This window comes from Cyprinodon variegatus, unplaced genomic scaffold (assembly GCF_000732505.1).
Source record: "Cyprinodon variegatus isolate N-32 unplaced genomic scaffold, C_variegatus-1.0 Scaffold1046, whole genome shotgun sequence".
Taxonomy (NCBI): Eukaryota; Metazoa; Chordata; class Actinopteri; order Cyprinodontiformes; family Cyprinodontidae; genus Cyprinodon; species Cyprinodon variegatus.
Window position 1 is genome coordinate 195912 of NW_015151499.1, and position 14074 is coordinate 209985.

The 14074-nt window shown below is 41.2% G+C and overlaps 1 protein-coding gene across 3 annotated transcripts; it reads right to left on the reverse strand.

Moving 5' to 3' along the window:
* Positions 1 to 2888: 2888 nt before the first annotated feature.
* On the reverse strand, positions 2889 to 13987 carry enthd2 (ENTH domain containing 2). 3 transcript variants are annotated; one of them, XM_015399778.1, is made up of 13 exons: positions 13900 to 13987; positions 13581 to 13653; positions 10886 to 10977; positions 10717 to 10810; positions 10570 to 10637; positions 8842 to 8923; positions 8640 to 8711; positions 8364 to 8552; positions 7514 to 7676; positions 5912 to 6049; positions 5751 to 5829; positions 5532 to 5666; positions 2889 to 5455 (listed from the first exon to the last, which is right to left on the reverse strand). In XM_015399778.1, exons 1-13 carry the CDS (start codon positions 13936 to 13938, stop codon positions 4721 to 4723), a joined length of 1959 nt encoding a protein of 652 aa, XP_015255264.1. In that variant the 5' UTR covers positions 13939 to 13987; the 3' UTR covers positions 2889 to 4720. The 3 variants fall into 3 exon arrangements, with proteins under 3 accessions (XP_015255264.1, XP_015255265.1, XP_015255266.1); XM_015399779.1 differs by having other exon boundaries at positions 5912 to 6025; positions 13900 to 13986; XM_015399780.1 differs by lacking the exon at positions 13900 to 13987 and having other exon boundaries at positions 8846 to 8923; positions 13581 to 13631.
* Between the last annotated feature and the right edge of the window lie 87 nt (positions 13988 to 14074).

Below are 14074 nucleotides of genomic sequence, written 5' to 3' on the forward strand. Positions count from 1 at the left end.
GCGACAGCAGCAATGGAGTCAGCAGTCCAGAAAGAGCATTAGAGGCGAGCACGAATCCAGGCGCTCACCACCAGCAATACAGCTCTAGAGCGGAGTGCGAGGAGTCTGCCAGCTCCTTTCAGCACCGTCTCCATGGCCACGGGCAAAGCGCCTCCTACGACTACATCAACAGAGTTCTGCGTGAGGCGCACTTTAGCAGCCTCCAGACCAGAGGGTGCCCTGGCTCCACGTGACCGCTGACCTCTTCTGTCGTCTTTCAGCGTTGATTCTGAAGCCTCCCACATGATCACAGCAGTCAGGGGGGACTTCAGAGGCACCTGTGGGTCTAATGTTTGGTTTATCATTTGTTGAGACCATAAGCACATCCGCCTTTCCATGGCCCAGCCACTGTGTTTTCTTTTTCCTGTGCTGTGTTGATGTGTCGGTGGGAGTGTGTATATGCACCCTGTGCACTTTATCCAGGAGTTTCATTCTTTTTACATGCGTGCATCAGTGCATGGACGTTTTCCATTGGTGCTAATGACAACAGAAGTGCGACGATCCAAAGTGCTTGTGAATTTAAATAAAGTTATGCACTTTATTCCAATCGTTAATGACTTATGAAGTCTGATTCTAAAGAGGAAGCTGTGATGATTCCCTTAATATAAGAGTGTAAAGCCAAACAAAGGCTGGTTTTAGATCTTCATGGTTTAACTTAATGGCATGGTGTGAGTATTTACACAGAGGACAGAAATCAACGTGGAACATTAGCTAGAAGCATTTCAAACAAAAACAAAAGATTCCTCTTTTTTAAATACAAAAAATTACATTTAATCCTATTACATGTATTTTGATACAGATAATTGATTAAAATCTAATATAAGATATTCCTAAAACATTTTCTTACCTCTGAATTATTTCCTTTCCAAGAGAACGTGTATGAGGCTTTTACAGCCAGCTGAGTGGCAGTGGGCAGCAGCAGCCTTCCATGAAGGCAAAAAACTTAAATTATTCCAGCACTTTCTCTGGTATCTCAGGAAAAACAACAAAGCCAAAGGTTTGTGGGTTTAGAACGGGAACATTTGAGATAAACCTGATATCTGAGTCTAGCATTGTCCAAACTCTCTGAGGGAGTAACAGGAAAGTGATACTTATGCATGGTTCTGTTAAAGGTAAGCTCTGTCTACACCTTGAAGCTCTATCTCTCCAGTTCTTTTCCTGAAAAGAGATCACCCAGGACAAACTCTTTAAATAACACTTCACCAGGAGACATGACAACAGATTTTGATAGAAATGATAATCTTACTCAGATTAGAGACCTAGGCTTACAGAAGACAGCTGCTTACCAATCTGGCTCACATCTCAGGAAGTGTTTACAATTAACAGTCAAAGTAGCATTTTATTCATCTCCAGTCTACTGCATCATTACATCATACCAGTTAGCAGATGAGGAGGCATCCATGGCTCCAGCCTTATCAAAATATTACACTTTGTTCTTAGCTGAAATATTTGCCACGTACAAAATGAAGATTCTAACTACCCAGACCAAGGAACCGACCTAATCAGATAAACTACTGGAGAAAACATCAGTTCTGACACGCAACGGGCAGCTGATGTTAAGGTGTAAGAAACTCACACATCATCAGTGATCATTATCCTAACAGTTCTTTTTAATCTCTAACCAATATTCTAAATCTCTAATATTTCCTTCCTTGTGACTTAATTATAAATGAGTAGAGTTTGATTTATTGGTGTATACATTTAGGTTTGGCTGATTCTGAGGATATGATAATCTGGAGTAAAAACAGTATTTAATGTTTAAATGATTTACAGATACTTTCTACACTATATATGCAGAGACTCCATCAGATCTGGTTTTTCAGCATCTGATTGTGGAGAGAACTGAGCCCTCAATTTACCGGCAATTCTACGTTCCTATTGGAGCAGTCATGACTGACAAGTTGAGATCTCAAATAGAAGTGGCTAAAATGGGCTTCCTACATGAAGTGGCCAGACTCTCCCTCAGAGACAGGCAGGTGCTGGGAGCAGAGCCTCTGCTCCTTCAAATCAAAGGGATCAGGTTGGCACACGCATCTGTGATGGAAGCCCTTTAGGCTCTGCTGCTGGTAGCTTCACAGGCATGCTGCTTGTGGCGTCCTTTTAATACAGCATTACATTAATTAAGTGATGAGTTAAACTTCACTGCAAGGATTATCTATTTTTTTTATCTTAATTTCTTTCTTTGCTGCAGAGGAAACAGTAGCAACTTTTCAACATTGTGAAACTCCATGTTACCTTTTCCTTCATGCAGCTAAAAACTCAACTGTAGGAGGATTAAACAATGTAAATGTTATGGAAAGCATAACATGCCAAAACTAGAGATCAACCGATTCAGTTTTTTTCTTAAGGCCGATACAATACCAATTATTCTGACATCAGATAACCCATGCCTGATATGTACTGATATTTTTGGGCAGTTTCTTGTTTTTTCTTTCTCCATTAACTCTATGGAAATGGTTCATGGATAAATGTTAAACAAGACTCAATTTAATCAAAGACAAGTTTGAAAGCATAATATTAAGAACAGACAGTAAACGAAGGCGTGGTTGCTGAATGCACCATTGAATCAGTGAATGCATGCATGCATTGGCTTATATGCAAAAATAGTCTGATAAAAATCATGTATCAGTCCATCTTCTCACCTCAAAGCTGACGTCTTGATAAATATTGGCTAATCAGAAATAACCAGATACATTACAGCAACCTAATAATGTGTTTAGATCCATGTTTTTCTGCATCAGCGTTTTGCATGAACCATGAACACGGCTTATTGCTCGATATGCTTCAGATACGTTTAACTCAGTTGGAAGAAATAAACGTTTCAGTTGTGCTGCAGCAAAACTACAGCATGTTTTATTGTTCAGCAGCATTTTGGAACTGAAAGTTGCACCTGTAGTCCCATGAGGATGCCGAGGCTGCGTCAAACACTTCCCCATCACAGATTATACACCATAAATCTCACAACAATTCAATCCACCATTAGAATCACTATTTCAAAGTTATGCACATTTATGACTTTTTAATTAGGACTAAACACACAAGATATTTTCTCCATGTACAGAAAAGCTCCAATCTACATAACTTATTACCAAAAATAAGGAAGACATTTCTTTGAGTTTAAAAGAAGGTAGCTGTAGTGCAAATCACAAACAGGGTTTTCCCTTTAAGTCGACGACATGCAGCAGAGGTGTAAGTTGTTATTTCCAAAAATATAACAGAAAAGTAGTGGAATCCTGAGATAAAGAAAGCAGCAGGTCTGCTCGACATGGTTCATTAGTTCCCAGCTGGCTTTATGGCTGGAAAACTAACTTCATTATTGGAGTATCTGCTCCTGCGCTGCTGCCTTCATCACTGGAAGGCAGTTTGATATCCTGCTATTCTCAAAACCATAGATGCTTTAATTCCTGTAAAATATAAAATATAACATGCAGAGTTTGCAGATCCTTGACAGGACAGACGTGCTTTCCGTAGTTTTCCAAACTCAGACTCTTGGTGGAAGCTGTTGTCAAAAGTAGTTTTTTAAAGGAAACAAGCCTGAAAAATGTTAATCTGCATCCTTTACCAATCAGGCATAACAATATGACCCCACCAAGATGTTAGCAGCAGATCTGTTAAGGCACAGGAGTCCAAATACAGTCCTTAAAAGCTTATGTCGAGCTTACAGATGTTTATCTGCTTCAACACATCTGGAATTAATATGTAGGGTCCTTAAAAGGTCACTGAAGAACTTAACTATGATGTAACTAAGCTTTTCTTTCTGGTGCGTTGAACCAGGGAAACATCCTCGTTAACTGGTTCAGGAAAACCAGTTAATCTCTTTTTGAGACAGCTTCCTTAGAGGTATTTGGAGCCAGAAAACTATAGAATCTTTAAAGAGAAATAAATAACAAGTAGGACTTCTATGTATATGTGACTCTAAAGTGCAATAAAACAAAACAAAAAAACATGAAGCACTTCCATATATGGCCTGCTCCTCAATGGCTGCAGACAGAAAATGGATTTTCTGACTAAAAGGGACGAACATAGTTCAGTCCGCGGCCGCGAGCAGAGAAACAGCCAGATCAATAATGAGCCTGTGGCACAAAGTTTACCAGGTAGAACATTTATTTTTATAGCAACTTTTACTTTTTATGTCCTGCTGGTATAAAACATCTAATGCCTGCAGGTTGCATCAATCTATTTCCTCTGTGAAGCACAGAATATGTGATTGTAGCAGATCTTCCACCACCTCACATCAACTAAAAGACACTTTAGAGCCAATCAATCACATGTGGACCACAGCTGGACTGAGAGTTCTGGTGGCCTCCATAGACTGCAGTTGGTCCAGGAGTCCAACAGACCCTCCACTGGATTTAGACCTTGAGAATTTAGAAGATTTAGGGTCGGATCATAAAGGTGAGCCTTAACCATCAATGGGTGGGTCACTGGACCAAACCTGGGGAACGGAGAAGAAAGACACTCGGCTCCAGCTGGCTAATTGATTTCCTCCTTGAAATCCTACTTTATCACATTTTCACGCTTTCATATCACACATTCAGGTACCATGATGGATGATTTCATAATGGTGGTCATAATGTTATGCCTGGATGGTTTTTACGGCAGCTAAAATACCACAGATCTTTAGTGAGGAGGATGTAGAGGTGACATCTTTCTATAGCAGCTCCTGATCCTCAGATTGCAGTCAGGAGTTGAGAAAGGAGAAAGCTGACTGAGGTTTGCTCTGATCAGAGGAGGCAGGGCCGTCCTCCTCATCCTCCTCCTGCTCCTCATCCTCCTCCTGCTCCTCATCCTCCTCATGCTCCTCATCCTCCTCCTGCTCCTCATCCTCCTCCTGCTCCTCATCCTCCTCCTGCTCCTCCTGCTCCTCATCCTCTCTATTCTCATTCCAAACCACTGAGGAGTTCCTTAAACTTTTACAGTTAGGTGCAGTTTGAGCCTCACTCTTGTCCGTTTTGTCAGGCTCTGTGTGCGACACGTCCCTTCCAAGCAGCGGCCCCGCCTTCATCACCAGCTCCATCCCACTGAACAGAGACAGGCTACTGTGATTGGCCGCCACGCTCACGGGTTCAGAGGAACTTCCTTCACTGATGGGCTCTGGAGCCACAGCAGTTCTATCCGACTGGGCCTTACTTTTGGCCATTTTATCCACCTGCTCTCCTGTCAAGCATCTCCAACTCTCATCCAGACCAGCGGCGGAAGCTGGGAGGTTCTGTGGATGGTCAATGCCCGACGGCTCAGGTTCAGGGTGACAGAGTTCAGGGCCGCCGCTGCTGCTGTCAGCTGGGTTTGTTGGCTGTAAGCTCTTCAAGTATGCAGACGGCATAGACTGATTAGATGTTGCCTGGCTGCTGTGCGCCGCCTCTTGTCGAGAAGCGTGTAGCGATCCGCCCATCAGAGCCTCAAACTGCCGCAGGATCTGAAAGGAGCAGATAACGGTACAGGCTGACTTCAGGCACCTCCCTGTCCTTTCTGTCTCCGTCTTCATCTCTTACCTTGGTGGCTTTGTTGGCTACAGGTCCTGGAGGCCCCTCGCTTAGATGGTATAGTCTGCGCTGAGTAGCTCTGAATGTCTGCTCCAGAGCAAGAAGGTCAGAGGTCATGAGGCAAGAGACGGCACCCAGAGCCCGCTGAAGGATTAAAGAAACACAGCTTTACATCAGCAGCAGGTGATCACTGCATCCAGAACCTTCTAGCTGAGGCGTTTAGGTTACCATCTGAATAGTGGGGGATGGATCCTGGAGCTTGCTTGACAGCAACTCCACCACAACTTCACAGTTCAGAGTAGAACACCTGAGAGAGGAGGAGAAATGAGAAACCAGAGTACAAAACACGAAGGAGAGAGGTTAGCTTAAGGAGGAATGGAGGAACAAACTCTTTAAGGAAGTGCTGACTCTCCTCCCTGGTGAGGAAAACTTTGGATCCTTCAGTCAGTCTGTTGATCAGAGCCGTCTCCTGGCCGCAGTCCCCCAGCTGCAACGCTTCGGTTCTAGAGAACATGTGGAGAACAAGGCTTTTACAGAATAACACCTTAAAATGCAAGGAGAACATTTCTAACCCAAACGGAGGCCCATTCCTAAGGAGCGTTCATCAGGTTCAATTTGCATGTTTTCTAACCCAAAACAAGGCTTTGTTTTTGGTCCACTCTATAAAACCTAAAGCTCAACACTATTTCTGACATTTTGAAATGAAAAAGCTTCCTGGGTGGAAGAGAAACATCTTCAAACTCAGAAACAAAGTCCAGTGGATTAATTTTTAACTTTTTTGGAAAGTCAGCTGGTTTGGTTCATTTTTGGCTCTATCTCAGCTAAGTTAGATCACCATGGCAACAGCAGCAGAACTGAAAGATGGAGTTGCAGTATTCAGCACCAGCTGTCTGAGCCCATCCCAAAAAGAAACGCAGTGCAGTGAGCAAGACAAGCGATGTATTAATCTGATGTTTGCTTTGGGTCAGAGAGAGCAGGATTTAAACTGCTTAAATATCAGATTCAGGATTTTCAAAAGCTGCTTTTTAGTCAGATCAACATAGTTAAAACGCTGAGCAAGACTTCAGATTTATGTCTATACCTTTAGTTTTGTACAAAAAATGCTTATATACTTAAAAAAACACCATAAAGTTAGTAATTAAATAGTATTTTTGTACATGACTAAAGGGATACATGCCTGTTGAGGTAGTTTAAAGTGTATTTTTCATACAAAACTAAAGGGATAAACATGTGTTGACTATGGGTATGCTGGTCTGACAGATCACTGGATCATTTACCCTCACCTGCCAGCACCAGACCTGGATCAGAAAATGTCTTAAGGTTTATAAATCAGATGCATTTTTTTATTTGAGGTTGGTCAGTTTTTGAAAAATATTGAGGACAGAATGAGAAACAACCTCCATCCGTTAAAACCCAAAGCTGTTCAAAATAAATAACCCAGAAATCTAAAATTAACAGCAACAACACGTGTCTTAGTAGAGATGCTGAGCCAAATGAATGCTGTATCCGGATACAGAGTTTGAGTATAAATACTTTTCACAGTAGCAATGACTTTGACATTCCTACCCGGCTGTAAGCAGCACACCTTCACTGCATTTCTAAGTTTAACAAAACTCTATTCTTGCATTTTTGGGGTTTTTTGTTTTTTTTAGATTTCCTAGAATTAAACAATAAAAACAGATATGTGCAGTTTGACCTAATCTGAGTCTGTTTGTTTAATGAGCTCATGACTCCAGCGTGAGTGAGGGACTACTTTGGGCAGCTTCCTCATCGTCATCCGCCACACCTACTCACAACATGCATTCAAAGTTGCTAAGTCAGATGAACCTGGTAGACATGGACTCATGCCATAAAGGAACCAAAAAATAAAACAGAGCGACTGGATAGAATACAAGCATTTAAATAAACCTATATATAGCCAATTTGACACCATCAGTGAACATTATTTTAAGACCAAAACAGCAACATGGCTCATTTCAATAGCTTTCTACCTTTCAGAGAGGTCCCCACTACTCTCCCTGCTGGCTGCCGATTTGCTGCCAACAGACGCTCTGCTGTTGGTGGCGAAGTCCTGAGACGAGTTGTGAGAGGAGCCGTTGCTGCTGTCGGTCTCTTCCCAGCCTCCCCCTACCTGCCCTGGGCATCGCTGGGTCGCTGAGGAGGGAAAGGATCATAAAAGTTTTCATTTGATAGCTTTATTTTACCTGCATCCTTACATTATTATTATTATTATGATGAAGAAGAAATATCTGCTCTCAGCTTCTTGACTTTGACTGTTATTTTTGACAGGACTCTTCTAAATGATCTCAATCATCCCAACATGGAACCAGCTTAATGTTTGTTCTCTACTTCCAAACTCAGCATCTCTTCATCCATGAGAAGTTTGTTAAGAAGTTTTCAGATGCGCTCAGATTAAACTTTTAAGCCTCTCGGTATAAATAAATATTTTGATGGAGATGAGAAATCTGCTTCCTGGTTTGTGGAAGTACCAATAGTTTGCATCCAGTAATTTAATTAAAAAACCTTAGTTTTTGGGAATAAATAAGAATTATTCTCTAATTTGAAGTCACCGATCTGTCATTATATTTGAAAATTTAAAATAAGCTTTTAATAAATCCAAAGCTTTATTAAGAGCCATTGTAGAGGGTCCATGGAGCCACTTGCAGCTCTGGAAGCCCAGGTTCCCCTCCCTCACTATAGAGCCATATCAATGTGGGAACTTTAAAACCATTGAATGAAAAGCATGTGGAAGAGTTAACAACAGGGCATTAATCCAGATCGATTCGCTGGTGACCTAAATGTCAGTGGTTTCCATGGCCCATTAGAGCACAAACATCTCACCCTTAGGTTTGCGATGAGGCAGGTTATAGGCGCACGCCGGCACCGCCACCTCTATGGGTGCAGATGGAGCCACTACAGCTCGGTAATGGCTCTCTTGCAGTCTGATGCCCTGCTGCTCAGTTGGGGGAAGGACTGCGCTGGCAACTACCTCTGCAGCCTTCTGGATCTTATCCAGCAGTGAGTCACTGCCTACAGACACAAACAGCTTAAGGATGGAAAGCATTTCTCTGACAGAGTAGCAGATGTGGCGTCTGCAATGCGGTTTACGTCACTTACCTGTCCCTCGCTTCCCTGGATTGTAACCAAACCCCTGCAGTCCAGACCTTTGGGAACCCATCGATCCCATTCCTGGAGAAAAGCCAACAAATCAAAACTGTGTTTGAGGTAAAACATCATGACAAAGGATGTCATAAAACACATTCAGTCAATAGCAAGACAGATATATCTAAAGTTGTATTTTCAAATACTAAATGCTGACCTACTGTTGCTGGGCCCATGCTGGGAGCAGTAATGCTGCCTTTGGTGGAAACTGCATCCGTGAAAAGTAAACGGGCCACTTCCTGTGAAGGAAACAGTTCAAATTTGTAGACAGTGGCTAAGTTCAAATTCAGCGGCTGCGTCCTCAGATAGCCAGATTCGTTGGCCGATTATGTCAAAGCGCGGCACAGAGGCCTGTTCGGATGGAGAGACTCCTCCTTATGCAGCTAACAAATGCAGCCTTCATTCCCCCCGTTATGAAGCACTGGTCCGGTGTTTACTACGTAGCCTTTTGGTTTCCTGAGATTCATTTCCAGTCCAACAAAGCCAACTGCTCTGTGCTCAGAGAAAAAAGGTAAATGGTGCCAAACAGTAGTGAATATTGGAAGTGCAGTTTAATATATTACAAGTATGTGAATAGTTCTGTCAGAAATGAAGAAAAATGGAGGTTTATAAATGGTTATTGAGTCAGATATGTGGCGGTAATGTTTGGTTTATTGAAAGGTTTATCCGTCGCTGTGCTGTTGGGTTATGCTGACGTTTAAGGACAGATTCTAAAATCTCTGTAGTGTGGGGATTTGCGATGACTGTACTGCTGCCAAAGCTCCTCGAAGACGTGATCATCACACAGAACAGTAGTTAGAACAGTGGCTACTGGCCAATAGGGGGTGCTAGGGTGCCGCCCCTCCCACACAATGACCTTGATTTAAGACAGAAAAAAAACAAATTTAAATTATAAAATTTAAATATTTTGATATGTATATTTGTAGATGTGCAAGATAAATATTTAATCTTTAATGACGAGTAAAGCTGTTGGGTTTTTCGTCGGATTGGTAACGTATTTCAGAAATGTTCGCCCATTGACTCTGGTTAAGTTGTAGATGCGCAGTAGCTCCTCTGCAAATACAGCGGTATAGGAGCTCTGGGCCATCAAAGCTACGCCCTGAGGTGACAGGAACTGTCGTCACAGTTGTAGTGCGGGTGAATTACAGTCGCTGAAGGGAAGCAAAGTTACCAAGAAAAGCTGGAGGTCAAACTGTTTGGACCTGATCAGCTGTACATCCAAATTAATCAGCAGTCCAAAAACAGATGGAGATGGTAGACTCTGTCTTTTTCTGGTTTAGCTACAAGGCTAACCGCCTAGCGAGGCTAACGCTTAAAAAGAAAAATTATAATAATTTATAAAAGCTTCTCCATTATTAAGCTGGTAGATTATTTCTGTAGGTTAGTGACTCCATATTGGATCCATGCAAAACACAGATTTACCTTCTCAAAGCCTCAGAAGGGAAAGATTTATGTACAAAAATAAACCTGTAAATGAATTTATGTTTTGTTTTTATAATTTTTTTAAAATATTTTGTTGTTGTTGTTGGCATTCATATAAATATATTGCAGCGATAACTTACTACACGTTTGATTGGTTTTTGGTATAGATCTATTTTGAAGTTATATCCCCCCTGGAGAAAACTCCTCCAGCCTCCAGTGAGGGAGAAGCTGGGTGTCCATTCTTAGCCTGCTGTGTGTGTCCGCTGTCATGGTTGCTACAGAGCGTAGAAGCGGTGAAAGGCGTAGTAGGCTGGATCTGTTGGAATCCTAAACTCTTCAGGCCTCCTTATTCTCACGGCCTTCAAAGGACCCAGTGCAGGTAGAGCGATTCCTTGGAGGAAGCAGCCAATGGAACCCACCCAGTGTACCCAGGCTACAGGTCTGATGGTCCACTCCGCCTCACCTGTGCTGCACTCCTTACTCTCTGGTATAGAGCTGTACCATGGATGGGATCCGGAGCGCCGCTGTAAACTAGAAAACAAATGAGGGAACATAAACCCATTAGACAGGCTGACAGGAGGTACGTAGATCCTAAATCACAGGCCCTTACTTGATGCGTGCTGGATGAAGGTGGAGTTTCTTCTGAGCTCTGTGAGGAAATGTTTTGAGCCATGTCCACATAGGTGGATAAAGATTTTCAGCACCTGGCAAATGGCAGGACACAACACAACCATCAATAACTGAGTGACAGGAAGGTGCTGCTGCTACGAGTCCCTCACCTTCAGTTTAACATGACACGACTCCACCTGCAGTCTCTCCAGGAGATATTCCAGCAAACATTGGCCATAACCTGTCGACTCGTGGCAGATTTCTTACAGAGTGGTTAAAGTTAAAGGTTGTTTGAATAGAGACCGGCTTGTTCACAGCTTAGGAATAATGCAGAATAATAAAACATGCCGTTAAAACCCATCAAAGTGCTTTTCTACACCACTGCACATCTAAACTATTAGGGGTGGAGCTGTGCTACAGTATTCTCACTCAGGAAAACAAGTTGGGGTTTTAAAAATAAAGAAAACAACAAAAATCTAAATAATCTGACATGCATTTGTAACGAAGTGCCTTTACAGGGAGGATAGACCCACACTCTCTAAAGGCCATCAGCTGCACTTTAGTGGATTTGGAGGTATCAGAATAAAGGGAAATATTTACAAATGCTGCTGTTTTATTGAAGACTTTTATGAAAACATTAGGGGAAAAAATGCATCATAAATTGAGGGACATGGCAGATGGGTCAGGTCAGGAGAACCCAGAGTTAGGTGATATAACCAATATCCCAAACAACTCACTGATACTGTTCAGTTCCACCTCCTCAAAGGAAAAATATGCAACAGGTGCAGATATATTCACAGGGCTGAAACTAAGAGCTTTAATAAAGACAGAAAGGAGGTCTATGGTAACTCTGGAGGAGCTGCAGAGATTAGTGAGGGAATAGGTCAACTAGAAGTTTGGAACTGCATCAAATGGGCCTTTTAAAAAAGTGACAAGAAGGACGTCTCTGTTGACAGAATGCTGCACAAATCCCAACATTTTGCCACAAGTCATGTATGAAACACAGCAATCAGGTAAAACACGAACTCTGGTCAAAAACACCAAACAGACTATTTGGGTCTACATAGAAAACTGATCTTCAAAGACAGAAAATTCATCCTTTTTTAGTATGTTCAATCAATGGCCATGTTGCAGATCATAATTACTGATCTAAGATCTAAAAACTGATTTGGTTTCGCTGATTAAAATAAGCAAATTGCATTTTCTGCAAGCAGTCTGAGGGTGGCTGAACAAGACAGCAGATGGTTCAAAGCCATGGAGATGGAGGTAATACTGAGAATTATTTACAAACTAATAATGACAGCATTAAAGAAGAACTATAATACTAGCAGCCTATATCAGCGGTGGGAACAAAGAAAGAAAATAAAACATAACTGTACTGCATGTATAGTTATGTTTCATTGAATCGAGGAAGAAAAAAAATCCTTATTGTGAAGAGATTAAGTCTCTTTTGATATATATAAAATATATATATATATATATATATATATATATATATATTTTTTTATAAACAAGCAAAGTGTGGTTTAGTTGTTAAAAATATGGTCTGCTGTCCCTGTTTATTATTTGAGCCGACCTGAAGACTTTATTTCTTTATTAATAACATAGTTTATTTTTATTTTGATGGTCAAAATATGTTTTAATGCTCACAGAATTTCTCTCCATCCTTATTGATTGTACCAATGCATCTTATGCTGCAACAATAATAGCAGATATTTTTACATGTCAGTTTGTACCTGACTTTTAAGAAGTACAAACAAAAGATCCAAAAAAGTTAAAAAACAATTCACTGGACTTTGTTTCTAAGTTTGAAGATGTTTCACTTCCAATCCAGGAAGCTTCTGCAATTCAAAATGTCAGACACAGCGTTGAGTTCCAGGCTTTATAATAATATTAAAGGCTTGTTTTTGTTTAGAAAATATGCAAATTAAAGAGGGGGTGGACTCAGATTTCAGCCTTTAAATCAACAATGCAGCAATTGAGTTGATTCCTTCCCACTATCATCGTAACCCCAACCCCATTACAGGGGAACAGACGACCTCGCCTGTCCAGCCAGGCCAACAGTTCCCTTTAACGACCCCTTTCAGAGGCATAGACCAGTATAGGGCATTACAGGCTAACAGAGGAAGCCAAACGACCTCTAATCCAAAGGGATGGTCCCATACCTATGTTTAAATTAGCATGTTTTCTACACAAAAACAAGGCTTAGTTGGGCTACTGTATAAAGCCTCAAACTCAACGCTATTTCTGATATTTTGAATTAAAAAAGCTTCCTGGATGGGAAGCAAAACATCTTCAAACTTGAAAACAAAGTCCAATGGATGTTTTTTTTTTACTTTTTTGGAATGACTATGACCTGGATGACTGAGAATCTTCACCAGAAGAAAACAAGGGTGTTTTTTCAATATAGAATCATTTTGCATATGGCAAATGTTTACACTTGGACATCCTCTACCAATAAATTTGCGAGGTTTGGTCATTAGAACATGGTCTGCATATCGCTATCCTAACCCTGCAGTAACATTGCATACCACAGCTCACAGACAAACTACCTGGTAAAGCATAGTGGTAGCAGTATCATGCTGTGAAGATGCTGTTCTTTTTCACAAACGGGAGGCTTTTTTATTTCCTTTACCAAAATAATCAATAATTGAAAATATTACTGTGAAATTATATTCTACTTTAATTAATCCAAATAAAATCCAAGTCTACAATGGCCACTTAGGCCAATTTTTTAAAAGCTTAAAGATGAATAATACCTGCACATAGGCTGTAAGGCTGTATATTGGGTGGAACTTGGTGGAGTAATGATGGATCCATTATATCCTAGAAACCAGCGGGCAATCATGAGCCAATAAAGGATACTTCCAATCTCCTGGAAAAGGTAGCCAGGACAGGGGGACTCATCATCTGCTGTTGCCTTCATCAGGGTGGGGATCTTAGATAGGTGGGAGAACATTATGATGTTAAAATCCACTTATAGTAAAAAGACAAAGCTCTAGCAAAACAAGCAGATATTTTTAAGATAAACTTGTGGATTTAGATGTTTAGCTTGAAGGCTAGCTGTAACAACTAGCTAAGTATAAACCACCAAAGGACACACATTAGCTCTATGTCCAACTTGTCAAGTTTATCTAGGTTTGTAGCTGCTCTTCCACAAGCCTACAGATTTAAAATAACTTACCTTCTGCAGAAAAGACAACCTTTCCATAAATGCTGCCATGATTTAGCAGACCTAGCTGCGTGTCACTCATCTTCCGGCTAATATTGAGGGCGGTGCTAACGATGACAACTAGCGAATCAGAAGGCAGTAGGTGGAATACGTTCTCGTCTATTCGCGTTGTCATGGCTTCCAATTG